Below are 19,718 nucleotides of genomic sequence, written 5' to 3' on the forward strand. Positions count from 1 at the left end.
CGCGAAATTCCGAGAGTTTCTCCATCTACCAGTTAGGCTCGGAAATCTCCTATCCGTTCCATGAAACGCCTCTATAACTTTATGTCTCCGTGGCCCCACAGAGAGGCAGCCATAGCAACGGATGGGTCCTGCAAATAGACGCCTCCTTGCTGATTGGCCGACCGTCCGCCGGCCACGGACACGTGGCTTTTTCTTTCCCCGACACAACAACACAGCTCGCGCCATGCCATTGGCTTAGAAACCCGTCACTCCTTACTTGCCCTGCCCCACTGCATAGAGAGTGGCATCCCTCCAGCCCTTGGAGCGCCTGTGAGGGCTCCTGAGTGGCTGCGGTCTCTTTCGGCCACGCCCCTGCGCCCTCTCCCCGCCCTATCAGTGGCTTGACAGACGAAGGGGCTTGGCCGCTCCGGGAGCCCCGACCTTAAAGGGCGCGCAGCCCTTTCCGCTCTTGCCTCGGGTCTCCTCGTTCTCCCGCCATGGCCTACCAAGGATTCGCCGCGGAGTACCTGGGCATCCCCGCCGTGACGCGCGCCTACACCACCGCCTGCGTCATCACCACCGCTGCCGTGGTAATCGCTGGGGAGGGGGAGAGAAAGGGAGGCAGGCGGAGGTCCAACAGGGAGAGCCGCAACAGCCCGCCCGGTGCGATGCCCGCCTGCCTTGTATGGAGCGCATTTTCTTTCCGGCCCGAGGGTGGCTCTGGGGCGGCGGCAGCAGCCCCATCGCCCTTGCCTCGGGCCTGGGGTGGCGGTTTCCGTTCCTTCTCTTGCCAGCAGCCCTTGGGCTCTGCCGCCCCGTGTGGGGATTGCACGAGAACGGCATTGCACGCCTCTCCTCCTCCTGGGAACCAGCTGGGATGAAGGGCGGACGAGGCAGGGCTGCCTGGAAAGCCCCTCTGAGCGGGGCCAGCATCCGAGCCAGGCAGGCGCTGCCTTTGCTGTGCGCCCAGGATCCCGGCTCAGCCCATTGCCTGCCTTTTTGTATTTTGCAGCAACTGGAGTTCATCACGCCTTTCCAGCTGTATTTCAATCCGGATCTCATTTTCAGGAAGTTCCAGGTGAGGCCTGGCCCTGCCCCCGTTTGCTTACTAGCCTCAGGGCAGGATGTGTTTGCAGTGGCTGTTTTGACAGTCCCACGCTCGCTTCAGAAAGGACCTATTTCTGGGGACAGGGGAGTTCTCAGGAAGTGTTGGCGGAAGCAAGCAACAGGCTTCTTGCAAGAAGACTGTGTGTGCATCTGGTGGAGGGTGCTGGGGTTGGTGCTGTATTTGGCCACCTGGTACTCTTTTCTTTTCTCCTTTTCTTGCAGATCTGGCGACTCATCACCAACTTCCTGTTTTTTGGGCCGCTGGGATTCAGCTTCTTCTTCAACATGATATTCCTGTATCCTTTGACCCTGACTACTTATTTTTGCGCTCTCTCTCTGCCCCTTTCAAAAAATGTTCTTGGCTTATCCTGACAGCAGAATGACCTGCCCTTTGCCTCTGCAGGTCTGCATGGGTAAACGACACAGCCCTTAAGACAAAAAAAGCAGCTGGAGAGCAGAATCCTAACAGTAACAAGAGCCAAACTTGATATGGTCTCTTAGTGGTAGCTCTCACAGCCGTTTCTGACCATGTGGCCCACCTAGAACTTGTGAGCAAGGACTATACCCCAGTTCATGGACTGGGAGGGAGACAAGGGCTGCACATGTTAAATAGCAGCACACAAACTACCACATTAAACTGTAGAGCAAAGTATCAAATCTGGTCCAAGATGTAAAACTCAGAACTCTTAAGTTTGGTGGGAATTTTCTTCCCAGGCCTAGGAAGCCCACTTAGCTGCACAGCTCAGATGGGAAACAAGGCAAATCTCAGCTTGCTAGAAGGAAGCCTGGCCCAAGTCAGGAACTGGAATAGATAGAGAGGATTTGATCTGTGCCACAGTAATAGGGGTATTCAGACCATACCCCTCGCATACTTTTGGAGCAGGGCGTTGCTGAGATGAATGGATGATGATGAGATCAGAAACTTCCATGCCTAGTAACCATAACATACAAAATCTCTCTTCTTAGGACTGAAAGGCTATTACCAAGATCGTTTCTCCAGAGCATTGGAAACTCCAATGTATACTTATGAAATGTGCAGTTGGGGCACCCCAAAAAGGAGCTCCATGTATGTCCTGCTACCCTCTAGCCAAGGGCTGCTCAGGGTTAGGGTATGCAAGTTGCTATTGTTTTCAAATGAATCTCCAGTCCTTCTGAAGCCAAATCCCTGGCCAAGTTCACACTGTGCTGCAGCAGGGCCAAAGGTGCAGATGTGTTGGGCAACCTTCTGCCCTCAAGGTAAAAGGCTCTGTGGTTTGGTTCAGATCTGCCCGCCCTTGCCCAAGTGGCTGTTTTTGTGGTGAAATGACTTGTGTCTGCATTAGCCCTAGGGCCATTCTGCCTAGCAAACCACCCATCCGTTAGTTTCCTTTACTACCTCCCTCCATTGCTGCCTGTTCACAGGTACAGATACTGCCGGATGCTGGAAGAAGGCTCTTTCCGCGGAAGGACTGCAGACTTCATCTTCATGTTCCTCTTTGGAGGGTTTCTCATGACAGTATCCTTTCCTGTTGATTTGCTTAGTGTTCTGCTTCCGGATTGGTTTTGCTCTCACCTGGGACCATGGCAAAGGGGCTGCCACTCTGTCCATTCTGAAGGATCATGAAAGGCTTTTAGAACTCACACAATCTGTTTTTAAAACTGCTGCATTGGTTGCCAGTTTGCCTCCAGACTAGGGCTGGGCAATACCTGATTTTTCAACATCCTGATTTTTGCATAACGCACACACGCATGATTCATGATATATTGCCAGGTCAAATTTTTTGAAACAGATTGCCACAATATGGACTTCAAACTGGTTTTGGATGATATATCAATATACTGTCCAGCCTTATTCTGGACCCAATTCCAAGGTGCTCTCATTAGTGTTTAGAGCTCAAAATGACTTTGCCCCCAAGTATCTGCAGGATCGCAAGATCTGCAATACTCTCTCAGGCATTAAGACCTACAGAGGGAGTACTTCTGGTAGTTCCACTGCCAAGAGGTTAGGGTGGTAATTTGTTTTAATATTGTATTTTTAAATTGTTGTGATCACCCACGGACCTTAAACTGAAGGGCAGTAATAAACAATAAAGGGATGCGGGTGGCGCTGTGGGTTAAACCACAGAGCCTAGGACTTGCCGATCAGAAGGCCGGCGGTTCGAATCCCCACGACGGGGTGAGTTCCCGTTGCTCGGTCCCTGCTCCTGCCCACCTAGCAGTTCGAAAGCACATCAAAGTGCAAGTATATAAATAGGTACAGCTCTGGCGAGAAGGTAAATGGCATTTCTGTGCGCTGCTCTGGTTCGCCAGAAGTGGCTTAGTCATGCTGGCCACATGACCCGGAAGCTGTACGCCGGCTCCCTCAGCCAATAAAGCGAGATGAGTGCCCCAACCCCAGAGTCGGCCACGACTGGACCTAATGGTCAGGGGTCCCTTTACCTAATAAATAATAATAATGATAGGAAGCTGCTTTAGGGGACTCTTTCGGCCTTTGTTGAACCAATTAAATCTCTCCCCACCCCCCGCCTTGACTCTGTAGCTCTCAGCTTTTTGGACTCTTTGCCAGCCTCTTCTTCCTGGGCCAGGCCTTCACCATCATGCTGGTTTACGTGTGGAGCCGGAGGAATCCCTATATCCGCATGAACTTCTTTGGGCTGCTGAACTTCCAGGCGCCTTTCCTGCCCTGGGTCCTGATGGGCTTCTCACTGCTGCTGGGCAATTCCATCATCATTGACCTCTTAGGTGAGGGCGGGAGCGTCCTCTTCTTGCAGAGCTTCTTGGTATATCTGTGAGGAGCTGGTTCTCACAGTCAGTGGCATAGCATGGGGCTGGGGCTACCGGGGTAATTGCCCATGCACACTTTTTTAAAGGGGCAGGTGGCGGCAGCAGGGAGGTGCACATGTATGTCCCACTGCTGCTCCACAGCTCTGTCTGGCAGCGGCAGCAGCAGCAGCAGCAGCAGAGGCTGCATGGAGACACCAGCTTGGGGTGCAATACTTTCCTTGCCCCGAGCACTGGCAAACCATGCTATGCCACTACTCACAAAGGCTTTCCCAGGTGAGGCCTGTGCTGCCTCTGCAGCTCCCTTGCAGATAGTTGCTTTGCTGCCTTGAGGACCATTCAGATGCTGTGAAAGGTAACATGCTGATAATGCTGGTGTAGCTTTCCAAGATGTTATCTTTTAGGAGTGTTATGTGTGGGTGTTGATGAGGCAAAACACCCAGTCAGTGCCTGGAGGCGGCTTCTCCAAGGCTTGCAGCTAGCTATGGCTGTATCCACAGGATCAGGGCCTGGTTTGGGAAGCAGTTAGAAAAAGGGGATATCCAGGCAAGGCAGTGCAGTTCCTGGGGACAGTCTAGGACAGGCATGGCCAAACTTGGCCCTCCAGCTGTTTTGGGACTACAATTCCCATCATCCCTGACAACTGGTCCTGTTAGCTAGGGATCATGGGAGTTGCAGTCCCCAAACGGCTGGATGGCCAAGTTTGGCCATGCCTGGTCTAGGAGATGTGCTGCTGTGGAGAAGAGTCCAAGACTGGATGGAGGTGGCTGGCTTGTGAGGGGGTAGGGAGAAAAAGGAGGATGGGTTTGTGCAGTGATAGCACATAGTAAAGTCCCCTGGTGCTCCTGCTTTTGAAAGCAGGTTTCTGCCCCAGCTCTGACAGCACACACTAGTGACCCAACAGATGCTGTCATCCTGAGAAGGTGGAAGCAGAGAGGCAGAGAGTCTGTTTCCTATTGGCCAGAGGCTGCGCTGCTGGACCAATGACCCTAAGAGCGTCATCCTATCCCAAACAGTTGTCAAATGCAGGTGTTTTTACCTTATTGAAATCAGTGTCCGTATCTGCAGGGTTTAAGAAGTGTCTCAATTTACAGGGCTCATGCCTCATCTTCTCTTTGAACTGCTGCTATGCTGCAGAAGATTCTGGGGGCAAATTGTCACAAACCAGCAGTGCACCGAGGGAAATATATTTGGGTGGTGGGTTATGGAAACGAAGCCATTGCCTCTAGCTATACTGGCTAGTATACTAGATAGTAGCTTCTCAGACCTTTGTTCGTCCTGTAGGAATTGCCGTGGGTCACGTCTATTACTTCCTTGAGGATGTCTTTCCCAACCAACCCGGAGGGAAAAAGTTGTTACTAACACCAGGATTCCTGTAAGTAAATCACCAACTTTATCAGGCAGTCCTACAAAGCAGGCTGAAGAATGGCCACCCTCATTCAACCATAGAAGCACATGAAGAGGCAGTATTATGATGGACACAGATGTGGCTGTGTTCCCCAGTGTAGGCTTGGTGCCATACAACATTTGGCAAGGCTAAGCAGGTCCCAGCAAGCTCCCCGCACCCCGTGTTATAAGAAAGGCAAACTGCTCCTACAATGCAGGTTGCCAGCCACAGACCCTTCCTTTCCTTATAGGTCCATCCTGTTAAGTTAAATGTTTCTGGTCCTGCTTAGGAGATTTAGAGCATGTTTAGAGATCTTGATGTGCTTTTAGGTGGTTGTGTCTCAGAATAGGGACCTGTTTTTGTGTAACAGCCTCCCACAAAAACAAGCAAAAGGGAAGGAGCAGCTCATTTGATCTCCCTCTTCCAGTGTAGGAAAGTGTGTTTTGTCTTTGCAGCATGGATCTCATTTTGTGGTTGGGGTTTTCCTTCGCAGAAAGCTGGTATTTGACCCTCCTGAAGAAGACCCCAACTACAACCCGCTCCCGGAAGACCACCCTATGCCTGCTCCAGACCAAAACCTGCCACAGGAACCCCAATAGTGACGGCACAGCAAGTCCCTTCTGCCTAAGACTGAGACTGTTCTGCACGGACAGGTGTGTGGATGGCCCCCTGAGCAGCACCACAGCTGGGTGGTTGCATTCTCCTGCCACTCCAATTCCCTTCTGCTGCTAAGCTGTCCTCTAGTGTTGTGGATAGGATGGGGGAAAATTCTGTTTATGTGCCAGATGCTGTAAAGGACTAGAAGATGAATTTGCACTGGACAAACTACAGGCAGAAGGCAACTGGGCAGATGCTGAACCTTGCACTCAGTCAACTTCCACGTTAAACCAAAAAATCCAATCTCCTGTTGCTGGCCTATCTGGGCCCGAGAAGACAGGCTGTTGGTGGAACTGCCCCCCTGCCTCAACTCTGGATCTGACCCAGAATTGGGCCTAGCATGTTTCAGCATCCTCAGGCCTCACTTGTGCAGCCAGCACTAATTCCATGAGAAGTCTCCCTGACCACCTGCCTCTCCAGCATTCCTCCACCTACTCCACTGTTTTGCCAATTTATTTCAACCGCTGTAAAAATAATAAATGTGGGAAGCAGAATAGAGTGCATAGCCACTGTGTCCTTTAAAGTTACAGCTCTGGATCTCAGGAGCAAGTCTCTCCTGTTTTGCAGCTGTGACTGCAAATATACAAGCCAATGCCTCAAGAAACTCTGGGTGAGTGGGGCTAATTAAAGTGAGACCTGAATCCAAAATCTATTTGTCTCTTGACTACATCTTTTGCTTCTTTCTGGGTCCTGAGCCTTGACATTATTCTCAGGCAGCAATTAAAGTGCCTGATATCATGTTTTATAAAACTCTGTTTAGTATAAAAGCTGCTGCCTGAAGTTCTGGTCCTATAGTCTCAGAAACCCAGGGCATGGCTTGAAACTGATGGACCTTGGCTGGGCTCTGCAGCCTCCAAGGGGCCTTCCTCACATGTAGTGTCCTGTTTTCCTGCAATGTTGGGCTTCCCCCAACTAGCTGCAGCTCAAGTGGAGGAATCAGAGAAGGAAAAAGATGCAGATGCTCACCCAGAAGCCATTCTGAATACTCCCTGGCTTCATCCCATGGCAAACCAGTGTTGAAGGCCAAAGCCATGGGTCAACACTGGGCTGCTTCACAGAAGCAGATTCTGGGATGGGATACTGGCAACATGACAATAGCCTTAGTGTTGTATGAGTATTAGGATGTGCTGGTCCTGGAAAGGGATGAAGTGTTCATGCAACAGCTGCTTTCCAGGGAGCAGGAGGCGGCCTGTCATTTATTATGCAACATGATCCAACTCACATTAGAAAATATATATATTTTTTAAAGGTAGTGCACAAACAGCAGCACCTTCAAAACAGTACAAAAAAGTATCAGCTTACAGAGGGGAGAGAAATACCTGTGTTTCTCTGTGGAGCCAACAATCCAAATTGCTGAATATCCGACCATTAGACTCGGGCACATCACTCTGGCTTAGTCCTCTTGTAGTGATCTGTGGCTCTTGTTAATGTTTAAGAGACAGATGTTGGAAAGAGAAGATGCCCCTGGTGGGGAGAATGTACAAAGTACCAGCCTGCAGGCACTACCTGTGACAAACTGCTTAGGTAGTTCATTCAAGCCCTGCCTAAACCCAGTGGATTCTCCAGCTGCAGCTTCTGTTGGTGCTGCTTGGCTGGGCTTGCATACAGCTGCATGCACTGGAGACCCACAATGCCAGTTCAATGTTCTGGCAATAAGCATGACCTGCTCTGGTAGTATTCTGCTGCAGTGTGTGTGTGCAATGGGATTGGGGAGGGAGAAGGCAGCCTCCACCCCATGCCAGATTCAAATGCTTTGTTAACACATAACAGGCAACAGTCCCAACAGACTGCTACTGTTGTTGCTTTTAAGACATATTCAGAAACCGCACTGGGCTCATTCTGCTAAGAGCAGGTAGAGCAGATTGACTCCTGTACAGACACATTTTAAGACTTAAAAACAACCCTAACCTTGCTACTTTAACATCAAGCACTAAAACAAAGCTAAGCAGATTTGCTAACTGACCCTTTGTGAAAGATGCCACAAGCTGCTAGCTACCGTTGTACCTTTTCGAGAAACTACATCCCTAACAGCACCCCTCATCTTTGTATAGAAGGATGGGCTGCAGAAAAAGAAAAAAAGCCACTGCTGTGTGAAATAATAGTAATAAAAAACAGAAGATCATTGGTGCTAGTCTGGACTAGGAGGGGAGAACCTTTGGGGCTCCAGATGCGGTTGAACTACAACTCCCATCATGCTTGGCCCATTTACTGTGCTTGTTAGGACTGATGCAAGCTGTAGTTCATCAACATCTGGGAAGCCAAGGCTGCCCCATCAGTGGTGTAGACTTGGAAGGCAAAGGCAGGAAAGAAAACTGGGAATGCACATCAGAGAAGGCCTGACAAACAAAAATTATTATTCATTTATTTAAAAACTTGTCCTAAGGTTTTTGGGGGAGGGGGGAAGAGAAGGGCTCAGACAGCTGCCACAGGTCTTTATTGGACCCCTTGTTTGACAGGTACCCACGAGGTGGAGAAGTCACCATCCCTCTGGTCTGCTGGGCCAGCCAATGCAAGTACCGCCAGTCCCCAGGTGGGCATAGAAAGCATAACAAATGCTTGCCCTACGCTTGGCTCCTCATGGACACAGCCTGGAGGCTGAATCCTCTTGTCCACTTCAGGAGGGTTACCAAGCTGGAGCTGTGTTAGCCAAACGTCTCATCCGCCTGCAAGGAAGAAAACGAATTGTTATGAACAGCGATGGCAACAGCAGCAGCAGACGTGGGGGATTGTTTTAGCTTAAGAGCGGAGAGACTGCAGGTGGGTGTGAAAACACATCCCCTCCAAACTTCAACACCGCTCCATGATATCTATAAGGAAACGTTTCCAAGAAGTCCCACTTCGACCAACCAGCGGCATTTGCTGCAGTGGGAAGTTGTAATGGCCGAGTAACCTAATGGGACCTTCGTGCTTCTTGCTGAGGTCTGGGGTTCAGCTTGCATAGTAAACGAGAGATGCTTGCAAAGTCACAAGAGGCAAAACAAAACAAAACAAAACCTTCCCCTTCTCAGCTCATGTCTTTGACAAAAAGGGCAGTACACAATCCACAGGCGAAGGCGCACCTTGTGTTTCTGTCTTGGTCTCGAATTTTCTTCTCCATCTCTGCATCCGTCAGGGTTTCAAGTAGAGGGCACCATTGGTCGGCATCCCCAGTGTTACGAATGGCAATCTCCACCGTTGGCAGGGGGTTCTCACTGGAAGAGGGGGAAGAAACACAGCTCAGCCCCAAATCCTGGACAACTTGGGCATGTGCTTTAATTTGAAGCCAGATCCATCATGGGGCATCACACGAAGAACCAGCAGCACGCCTGAAGACAAGCAGGCAGTAGACTATGGAGGACACACCACCAAGCAAATCAGCCTCTGTTACACACTAGCTGGAGCCTCGTGGTCAGGATATCCAAACAATATAGGATTTGCTACCTCCCAATTATGCAATCCTACAGAAGCACCAGTTGCACCCCTTACCTGAACGCGTACGTCTTCTGATGCCAGCTCAGCTGCCCCCGGATACTGTAAGCGATGGTGGTGACGAACTCGCCGCCCAGCCCAAGTTCTGAGCACAGCTTCAGGGCAAACTTTTCCGGGGAGTTCTCCTTTTCAGACATGTCCCACTCAAACTGGTCTACCAGGGAGATGTTCCCCACATGGATGTTGAGCTAGATGCAAATGCCACAACTGAGTATCCTATATTTCAATGCCCTTAAGCCAACCCCTTGCCCCCACCCAGCCTTGGTGAGGACTAATGAGGAAAATGGAAATGGTTTCCTCATTTTCCTCCTTTGTAAATCCTAAGGAGTTTGCATATAGCCCCACTGGCAGGTCCTCCTTTACTTAGGTACAACTTGAACTCAGAACATCACTGGGAAATCTATTGTGGTGTGCCTCAAGCAAGAGAGTCACTTTCAGAACCAACTGTCTAGATCTCCTTGCCTTAATAATGACGCGTTGATCTGACTGGTCCTCCAGAATACTGTCTGTAGGGTAAGATTCAATCTGCTGCCGTATTGCTGACGCGATTGCCGGGACAAAGGTCAGGGGATTCAAATCCAGATCATCGCAGAGAATCTCCGAAAACATTTCCGGGGTCATTAGTTTTTCTGATGGAAGCAAATAAATCCAGATTGTTGCCATAGTGCTTGTCTAATATCTAGCAGCTTACTTAAGGTAAAGGTAAAGGTCCCCCTGCCCGTACGGGCCAGTCGTAGTCGTGACCGACTCTGGGGTTGCGCGCCCATCTCGCTTAAGAGGCCGGGGGCCAGCGCTGTCCGGAGACACTTCCGGGTCACGTGGGCAGCGTGACAAAGCTGCTCCGGCGAGCCAGCACCAGCGCAGCGCACGGAAACGCCGTTTACCTTCCCGCTATAAAGCGGTACCTATTTATCTACTTGCACTTAAGAGTGCTTTCGAACTGCTAGGTGGGCAGGAGCTGGGACCGAACGACGGGAGCTCACCCCGCCGCGGGGATTTGAACCGCCGACCATACGATCGGGAAGTCCTAGGCGCTGAGGTTTTACCCACAGCGCCACCCGCGTCCCACCCAGCTTACTTACTGCACCCTAAAATGATGGATCTTAAGCAGCCTACAAAAGTGAGCTTGTTAAGATACCTCTCAGTGAATCTGCCTCTGCCCCCTGCTCTCTGCCTCTTCTTGGCTTAGCACTGCTCCCATCTACTTGCTTAGCAGACAAATCTATGAATAATTAGGCAGTGGCAGCTACTCCCCTTTTCCTCTGCACAAGAGCAAATAATCATTGTGGAGTTGGGAGGAACCATGAGGGTCATCTAGTCCAACCTCTTGCAGTGCAGGAATCAACCCTGAGATTAAGAGTCTCATGCTCTACTGTCTGAGCTGCTGGATCAGGCCAAAGGGGCCCGCATAGTCCAGCATCCAGAGAGTAGCCACCAGATGCCTGTTACAACATCTTTCCTGCAGCTGCTTCCTTGCTCATCTCTGCTGTGCCAGACCAGGGATGGGTGAACAAGCAGCCTGTAATGGTGTCAAGGAGGTGCAGGGGGTTCTTGGCAGTGCACATTTGACCAGGATGCGGCCCACAGCATTTGCCCAACCCCTAAAACTAGTCCCCAAATTAAACTCCTTCTCGAACTGTTGCCTCTTCAGCAACTTCTACAACCACCAGATTTTGTTTCTGCTATTTTTCAGAAGTGCAGCATTAGGAAAGGTCACATTTTATATAACATTGGATTGTCCACTTCTTCTCCCCTACACACCATTCATGTTCCATGTAAAAGCGTCTCTCAGTTTCTGCCCGTCAATTTCCATGTCGAGGCGGATGGGAACCAGCACCTCTGGCTGGGAGGCGTTCTCATGGATCACAGCTGGGTCGTGGTCATCAAAGCTAAAATACAAAAGGGGGGCAGGACAGAGCCATTTGGGGCGGAAGGAACAGTGCCTCCATGTGGGTGGGGGGAAAGAAGCACGAGAGTTTCAAGGCCCAGAGCTTGTTTTCACTGGAAGAGCCAGGAAACAAAAGAACATGCACAGAGTGCAGAGTGCATGTTACATCGGGGATAGGGAGGACTCTTCCCGAGAGGAGAGCAGGGCTTCCTAGACAAACCTGAGCTCCCAAAATCAAGACTTGCCCCGGTGTTCAACGAAAGGACAGGAGTATATGAAGGAAGAATTGCAGCCACATCCTGCTTCCCTGCTAGAAGTTGATGATTAGCCCCATTCTGATGAGAAGGACCAATGCTGGGAAACTCAGGGTTGTATCCAACCAAGTTCCACTTGGGAGTAGACCCACTGAAGTGAATGGACCGAAGTTAGTCATGTTCACTCATTTCAGCTGGTCCACTCTATGACAGCCCCAGCCCTCAGATCTGCACATCGGCTTTCTCTGTCCACATGCTCAGCAGCATTACCTTGTGTGTCAATGTTCCCTCACTTCTTCCTAAAAGCCAGCAACAAACTTACCAGAGGGGGAAGGTTCTCTTCTTGTCTCTGCCCATCCGATTTCTGTTAATGGTGGTCGAGCATGGCACAGCGTCAAGGTGGTGGGAGCTGTTGGGAAGGGTCGGAACCCACTGACTGTTCCTTTTTGCCTTCTGTTCTCTAGGAGAGGAGACCACTGGTGAATGGGGAACCATCTTCAGAACCTAAGCATTTGTATGTGTGTGATAGTGAACGCACACAAACCTCAACGCCATGACCCTTCATCTGCAACACACTGCAAATATAGTGACTCAAATAACAGACTAGAGGTGTTACTAATACAACCCAAAATCTCACTAACAGGAAAATCAAGAGCTGTTGGTTAAAGTGAGTAAATTTTAGAACTTTTCATTATGCTGTAAGTCTCCTGAAGAAACTGAGGGTCTTTCCTCACACAGTTTCTTTCTTTCTGCCTTGTTTGGCTTTTCCTTTCCCAGAAAGGAGAGCCACTGTGGTGTAGTGCTTAGAGCATGAGACTAAGACTGGGGAGACCCTGGTTCAAATTAGTACTTGCCCATGAAGCTCACTATGTGATCTTGGCCAGTCACCAACTCTTAGCCTAACCTACCGAGTTGTTGTGAGGATGAAATGTGGGAGCAGCAGCACCATGCACACCTCAAGCTCCTTCGGGGGGAAGGCAATATATAAATATGTAACTACCTAAGGTAGGTGGGAGGCTCAGTGCTGATGGAGACTGCCTTGTATTTCTCATCATTTCCATCCAGGATCTCTTCTACTTCAGAGGCTTTCAAGAGAGTCACACTTGTGGCCAGTGTGGTATAACCGTGATCTAAAATAGGAGAGGGAGGAAGAGAAAGTGGTGTGGATCATGAGGGGTATCATCTGCCAGGGGAGGAGATTCCCCCCCCCCCCGCTAAGAGATGCAGTCACCCATTTCATAGTCCCTTCAATAGTCTGCATGGGCTGGAGCCAGTGCCCATAGAATAAAGTGAGCTTCCCTGGCTCCCTTTCTCCCGAGTTTCTGACAAGCAGCTTTCACAAAACGGAGCCAAAAACTCTCCCTTTGCAAACACTTGAAGAACACGTCACTTTCAGGTTAGGCAGAATATAGCACATCCCTGCCCTTCAAAAATCTTTTAAGAGACATATGCTGTCCAGTTGCTGAGACAAACTCCAGACACACTCTCGGAAGGATATCCTATAGAGTTCACAGGGCTGATTCAAAGAAACCAGAACCGGCCCAAAGTCTATACTGAGGGGATGTAAAGGTGGGCAGGATTTATCTCTTTCTTATTCTGAACTGAGTGAGGATTTAGCACCAGTAGAGTGGCAGGTGCATCCCTCTCCCCACTCGGCTTGCACACTAGATTGCTAAACCCATGGCAAGATCGTTCGTTTCCACCTCTACACCCTCGAGAAGAAAAACGCTGCATATCTAAGAGCTACCAGAAATGCTAACAAGCATTTGGCACAGTGCTGGAATCCAAGGCCCTGCAGGAAGAGGGAGATGCTCTTCTCCAAATAGTCTAGTCAAAAAGCAACGTGATGCTCCCCAACCCCTACCCTGGGCCCCACAGATAAGACCTGAAAATCTTAAAATCAAGGAGGCAGCAAAGCAAATTCAGCATATATCGGGTAGCCCTTTGGACACTGCAGGAAGACTCGGCACGAGCAAAGCAGAGCCTCAGTAAGAAGAGACCCCTGAGTTTCGACTTACATCTTCTGGGACTGTGACTCCGTTGGTTTTCTGTGGGGAAGAGAGAATAAAATGTCAAAGGGGCAGATGCCGATGCCGGGGACCTTGCAATGCTGGGTGGTGGGATGGGGAGTTAGGGATGGGAGACGCTGACAACAGCACAACCTCCTCCCCCTCCCTGGAAGGGCTGCAACCCCCTCTGGCTGCTTGAGGCTGCATAGCCAACAAGGTGGTGGTGGTGGGGGCTCTGGAAAGGAGCTGGCCGGGCAGCGGGCCTCCCTTCCTCTGGCAGGGTGGTATGTGTGGGCAGGGCCGGATTTAGGTTTGATGACGTCCTAAGCCAGTGAAGGTAATGAGGCCCTTTATATGTCCAGTCGTCCTTTGTCAACAACAAATTGCCACTGTTTTTTTGTGTTGAATATACGCTATATGGTAATTTGTGGACCTAATAGGTATCTAAAGCCATATGCACACAACAAAATATGTATTTTATCAAAGTAATTGTTGAACTGAAATACAATTAAAGAAGTATATTAATAGTGAAATAATTATGAAGCCTTTTATATGTCCAGCTGTTATTTGTCAACAACAAATTGTCACTGTTTTTTGTGTTGAATATAGGCTATATGGTAATTTGTGGACCTAATAGGTATCTAAAGCCATGTGCACAAAACAAAATATGTCTTTTATCAAAGTAATTGTCGAACTGAAATACAATTAAGTAGTATATTAATAGTGAAATAATTATGAAGCTGTAACTTAAAATGATTTATTCATAAACTTAATAATGCAAACACATGAGCATTTGGCAATAACCAAAGTTCCTTTAGAAACACAAAGACTCATAATTTTTTTGGGGGGCCCCCCAAGAGAGTGGGGCCCTAAACTGCAGCTTGTTTAGCTTATGGGTAAATCCGGCCCTGTGTGTGGGGCGGGGTGGGGTTGGGGTGCTGCCCGCCCTGCTCACCCACCGTGGGAAGAGGCGACGATCTTCTTGCGCTCCTCCACCGTGGCCAGGCGCCTCCAGAGCGACGGGTAGCGCTTGTACAGGGAGCCCCGGAACATCCGCAGGTAGTTGCCCACCTGCAAGGGGACGCAGCCACAGGACCCGCCTCGTCAGGCGCCGCCGCCCGCTCGACTGGGACCCCCCCCCCAGCCTCCCCCAACGAGCGCGGGAGGCGACGCTCCAGCCCCTCCGCCTCCCTCGGCCGCCGCCGCCGCCGCCGCGCCCCGCTCCCTCCTCACCTCAGAGCCTATCATGAAGAACTCGCCGTCCTCCTCCAGCTGGAACTTGACGGGCTTCTGCCCGAAGGTCTTGCTCAGCGCCATCATCATCATCTCGGCGGCGGCGGCGGCGTGAGGCAAGGCCGGGAGGGATGAAGCAGGCCGGGCCGGGAAAAAGCGACGGGAGGCGGCCGCGGCCTAACTGGGAGGGCTAGTGCGCACGCGCGGCCACGGCAGCCAGGCTCCTTGCCGGGAGTGGGAGGGCGGTGGAGGCCACGCCCCATGCCCCTCCCTCCTCCCTGCTGCGCTTCCACCTCCTCACTGCGCCTGCGCGAGGGGAAGGGCGGGTTTTCCTTTCTTTCTTTCCTCCTCCCACCCTGGCGGGGGGGCGGGGGGGGAGGTTATGAAAAGGAAACCCCGCCCCTTCCCTCCCCTGGAGGGCAGGATTGGCTGAGCTCTAGGGGCGGAGCCTGTCCGCAGGCCTTTGGCTGCGCCGCGCAAAAAGCCCTCTAGAGGGCGCTACTGCCTCCCGTCTGACTGGTGCTCCCAGCAGCCCGGACTGTCTGAGCTGGGATGAGCGAGTTATTTATGTATTTATTTTATTTATTTAATTTCTATACCGCCCTATACCCGAAGGTCTCAGGGCGGTTCACATAAAATATCAAATACATAAAATCAAAACGAAACCAGGAACCCAATAAAACCCTCCAAAAGAGCCAGCATTTTAAAAAATGGTATAGGATGTAGATCAAGTCAGGCAAAGGCCTGGCTGAAAAGGAACGTTTTTGCCTGGCGCCTAAAGGTGTATAGTGAAGGCACCAGGCAAACTTCCCTGGGGAGAGCAGTCGCACTATCTTCATCATGGCTGTCAACTTTCAGATTTGAAAATAAGGGATCAGCAGCCTCAAAAATAAGGGATCAGCAGCCTCACCTGTTCCGGGGACAGTCTATGGGATATATAACAATCCGGGATAGCAGCTGGAAGCAGCGGGAAATGGTGCTGCAATAAGGGAATTTCCTGCAAAAAAAGGGAAGGTTGACAGCTACAATCTTCAGTTGGGGAGTTCAACTGGCTGAGCGTGGGAATCAACCGCCAAGCCTGGAGATCTGCTGCATCTGAAACTGCTGCTGGTGGATCCTACCCTGGTATTGCTCCTTAAACTAGCCAATCCTAACAGTTTAGGAGGGTGGGAGAAATCCAAGTCATTTCGCATTTCGAGTACCTGATTCACACTCTCTGAAATGGAGACACAGCAAGAGGCAGTGAGCTAATGAGATGCCCCTTTCAAAGTGGGCAGGGACAAAGGCTGGATGGGATGAGATTCTCACATTAACAACAACAAATATCTAGCCTTTGTTCTTAACTGTTGTCTTCAACCCCTCCTGAAAACCAAGACCAGTTATTTCTGTTGCACCTTTCATTTCCTCCCAAGAGAGGCCATGCAGATCTGAAACATGTAAGTTATTCAAGCTGAAGATAGCTAAAAACAAAACAAAACCTAAACCCATAACGATTTGCAGTTAATCAACTGCATAATCCATACATCTTGCCACCAGATGGAGATATTGTATGTGCTGAGCTCTCTCTCTCTCTCTCTCTCTCTCTGTGTGTGTGTGTGTGTGTGTGTAAGAGAGAGAACTACAGCCACAATATTGTACCTCTTCATCAGTGAGGGGGAATGCAATGAGGATCTAGAGAAGAGTTGGTGTTTTGAGTCACTTTGAGGGTGTAGCTGCTTTCTTTTTAGCAAAGCTGCTGCCCTCCTCCTGCACCCTGAGACAGTTATTAAGAGGCTGAAATATTTGCATAGGGACACGGGTGGCGCTGTGGGTTAAACCACAGAACCTAGGACTTGCCGATCAGAAGGCCGGCGGTTCGAATCCCCGTGACAGGGTGAGCTCCCGTTGCTTGGTCCCTGCTCCTGCCCACCTAGCAGTTCGAAAGCACGTCAAAAGTGCAAGTAGATAAATAGGTACCGCTCCGGCGGGAAGGTAAACGGCATTTCCGTGCGCTGCTCTGGTTCGCCAGAAGCGGCTTAGTCATGCTGGCCACATGACCCGGAAGCTGTACGCCGGCTCCCTCGGCCAATAAAGCGAGATGAGCTCCGCAACCCCAGAGTCAGTCACTACTGGACCTAATGGTCAGGGGTCCCTTTACCTTTTTATATTTGCATACAATGGCTGTTCTCCTCACTTCTGAGGGCTTAAGAGGTTCTGGGAGGATGCCAAAGAGAGGTCTCTTTCAGGAAGATCCTCTGCATCTCCCCATGATGGAGTGGTGCCTGTTCCTTGCCACAGTCCTGGTCTCCATTGGTAAGAGAAACTAGTTTGAGACAGACCCAGGTCTTTCTCATCCTCTCCCAGATGTGCAGACTTTGCTACACTGAGATATAGTTCGATAAGCTGGTCCTTACCTCGTTCTTTCTCAGGTCTCGGCATCCAGCAACTACAATCCCCGAAACCCTGAGAGGCTGTTCCTCTAGGTGGGACCATCAACATGTCTTGCACATTTGATAGCGGAAGCATCACTGATAACAACTACCCTCTCTGGATCCAGCACAAATTGGATAAAGTGCTGTGGCTGTTGCTTTACCACACCAGGGAAAGAGCATCTGGTGTCCCAGCCCGTTTCTCAGGGTCTAGATCAGGGGATACAATGTCTTTGGCCATCACTGGGGCCTTGCAGGAAGATGAAACTGATTATTTCTGTGCCGTGTGGACAGGGACTCAGCAGCACAGACGTTCAATCAAACAGGGAAGCAAGAATAAACTATTTTTGCCGTTTTTCTTCCTGGCCTTCCTTCCTTTTTGTTTGCAGATGCTAAACTGATGGTATAATAGTGTCCATGGACCACTCGATGAGCTTACTTGAACAGCTAAAAGAGGCTCCTGGGAGGCCGAAGGGACATTACTGGAACAACATATGGGTTGGGGCAACTGGCTAAAAATGTGTTAAAATGTTTTAAATGGTTTAAATTTTGGTTTCCCTGTTTTGTTTCTTTGAGTTGGGGTTGGTTAAATGTTTAGTTGGGGTTGGAGGCTATTTTAATTTGGGTATAACTGTAAACTGTTATTATTATTATTATTATACTATTGATTTATTGGTTTATAGTTTGTATAAGATACTCTGTTTTTTAATACTTGATGTTTTATTATGTTTTTATATGTGCTGTAAGCTACCCTTTGCATCCTTGCAGGCAGCGCTGAGCCAGGGCACTACCATAGGTCAGCCAAGGGTGAACACCTGAGGTAGGCGAAAAGCCCGGGAACAGACTATGTTCACTCACCAGATGCTCCCCTGGACTCAGGCACAGCCACAACCCCCTCTCGGGGGTTGACCACACCAAATTGAGTCCCTGGATTCCTTTAACGGAATACCCTTCACATAGGGATGGCGAGACCGTTCTCCCACCTCTATCACATGAACCAGTGCCTATCTGCAGAAGAAGAAGAAGAAGCGTTTGGATTTGATATCCCGCCTTTCACTCCCCTTCAGGAGTCTCAAAGCGGCTAACAATCTCCTTTCCCTTCCTCCCCCACAACAAACACTCTGTGAGGTGAGTGGGGCTGAGAGACTTCAAAGAAGTGTGACTAGCCCAAGGTCACCCAGCAGCTGCATGTGGAGGAGCGGAGACACGAACCCGGTTCCCCAGATTACGTGACTACCGCTCTTAACCACTACACCACACTGGCTCTCACAAGTTGTGACGATTTGCTACGCGGCAGGCGAAACCCAAATGGCAACAGCTAATCAGCCAAATGGGGAAAATTCCTGCCAATGACAGACGACACACGACGGCATAGCAAGGTCAATCGCAAAATGCCCTAAAAGTAGGGAGAGGTGGGCGGGTGTTTTGATGCACGAGCCAAAAGAGGAAGCTCTGGGTAACGTGCATAGGTATATATAGGTCCCTCAATCCGTTTAAACTGCACCCCATTGGCCAGATTAAGCCCAGCAACGAGGGACCTACCAACTGGGTGTTGTGGCTCTCCAATATACCAACCCACAACCAAGAGGTCAGTCTCCAGGTCTCACCGCAACATGTGCCCTTTTTGAGGGAGGACACGCTTTATTGGTCTTACTCCATCAACATGAAAGGGGAGATTTTTTAGCCAAAATCCTGAGGTACCACTGTACATTCGAAAACCGAGGTACCACTGTATTTACATTCATTCATTGGACGACAACCGGCCACCTTCTTCTGCCTCAGCTGTAGCAAACCATGTCTCTCCTGTATCCTGTAGCCACAGCAGACATTGCAACCTTGCAACAGTTTGACTTCACTCCCAAAGGTGCACCCCTCCATTGTTCCCCTGGACAGAGGGATGCCAACCAGTCATTGCTCACTACAGTGGTACCTCAGGCTAAGTACTTAATTTGTTCCGGAGGGCCGTTCTTAACCTGAAACTGTTCTTCACCTGAAGCACCACTTTAGCTAATGGGGCCTCCTGCTGCTGCTGCGCCACCGGAGCATGATTTCTGTTCTCATCCTGAAGCAAAGTTCTTAACCTGAAGCACTATTTCTGGGTTAGCGGAGTCTGTAACCTGAAGTGTATGTAACCGGAGGTACCACTGTACAATATTTTTTTCTCAAAACAACGTAGGTAAAGGTAAAGGTAAAGGGACCCCTGACCATTAGGGCTACTCGTGACCGACTCTGGGGTTGCGGCGCTCATCTCGCTTTATTGGCCGAGGGAGGTGGCATACAGATTTCGGGTCATGTGGCCAGCATGACTAAGCCTCTTCTGGCAAACCAGAGCAGCGCACAGAAACGCCGTTTACCTTCCTGCCGGAGCGGTACCTATTTATCTACTTGCACTTTGATCTGCTTTCGAACTGCTAGGTTGGCAGGAGCAGGGACCGAGCAACGGGAGCTCACCCTGTCACAGGGATTCGAACCACCGACCTTCTGATCGGCAAGTCCTAGGCTCTGTGGTTTAACCCACAGCGCCACCCGCATCCCTCTACAAACAACATATACAGTTATAAAAAGCAT

The 19,718-nt window shown here is 50.1% G+C and overlaps 2 protein-coding genes across 2 annotated transcripts; one reads left to right on the forward strand and one right to left on the reverse strand.

Moving 5' to 3' along the window:
* Positions 1-232: 232 nt before the first annotated feature.
* Positions 233-6,538, forward strand: LOC310751331 (derlin-3-like). The gene is made up of 7 exons (XM_083590631.1): positions 233-569; positions 992-1,057; positions 1,309-1,382; positions 2,488-2,581; positions 3,612-3,807; positions 5,131-5,221; positions 5,727-6,538. Exons 1-7 carry the CDS (start codon positions 477-479, stop codon positions 5,830-5,832), a joined length of 720 nt encoding a protein of 239 aa, XP_083446757.1. The 5' UTR covers positions 233-476; the 3' UTR covers positions 5,833-6,538.
* A 1,700-nt stretch (positions 6,539-8,238) lies between these two features.
* SMARCB1 (SWI/SNF related BAF chromatin remodeling complex subunit B1) lies at positions 8,239-15,096 on the reverse strand. Its single transcript, XM_083590439.1, has 10 exons — positions 14,743-15,096; positions 14,469-14,580; positions 13,519-13,548; positions 12,501-12,630; positions 11,823-11,960; positions 11,120-11,247; positions 9,821-9,987; positions 9,356-9,546; positions 8,950-9,081; positions 8,239-8,553 (listed from the first exon to the last, which is right to left on the reverse strand). The coding sequence occupies exons 1-10, from the start codon at positions 14,833-14,835 to the stop codon at positions 8,514-8,516; spliced, it is 1,161 nt and encodes a 386-aa protein (XP_083446565.1). The 5' UTR covers positions 14,836-15,096; the 3' UTR covers positions 8,239-8,513.
* Positions 15,097-19,718: the final 4,622 nt, after the last annotated feature.

The sequence above is a fragment of the Podarcis filfolensis genome, assembly GCF_964270895.1.
Source record: "Podarcis filfolensis genome assembly, chromosome: 16".
NCBI classification, from domain to species: Eukaryota; Metazoa; Chordata; class Lepidosauria; order Squamata; family Lacertidae; genus Podarcis; species Podarcis filfolensis.

Excerpts from the sequence above, each read along its gene's own strand:
- LOC310751331 (XM_083590631.1), top strand. The coding sequence starts at position 477 with ATGGCCTACCAAGGATTCGCCGCGGAGTACCTGGGCATCCCCGCCGTG. Across the intron at positions 1,383-2,487 it reads TTCTTCAACATGATATTCCT|GTACAGATACTGCCGGATGC; the intron begins GTATCCTTTGAC and ends GCCTGTTCACAG. Across the intron at positions 5,222-5,726 it reads TTACTAACACCAGGATTCCT|AAAGCTGGTATTTGACCCTC; the intron begins GTAAGTAAATCA and ends TTTCCTTCGCAG.
- SMARCB1 (XM_083590439.1), bottom strand. The coding sequence starts at position 14,835 with ATGATGATGATGGCGCTGAGCAAGACCTTCGGGCAGAAGCCCGTCAAG. Across the intron at positions 12,631-13,518 it reads GAGTCACAGTCCCAGAAGAT|ATCACGGTTATACCACACTG; the intron begins GTAAGTCGAAAC and ends CTCCTATTTTAG. Across the intron at positions 9,988-11,119 it reads TTTTACATGGAACATGAATG|AAAAACTAATGACCCCGGAA; the intron begins GTGTGTAGGGGA and ends TGCTTCCATCAG.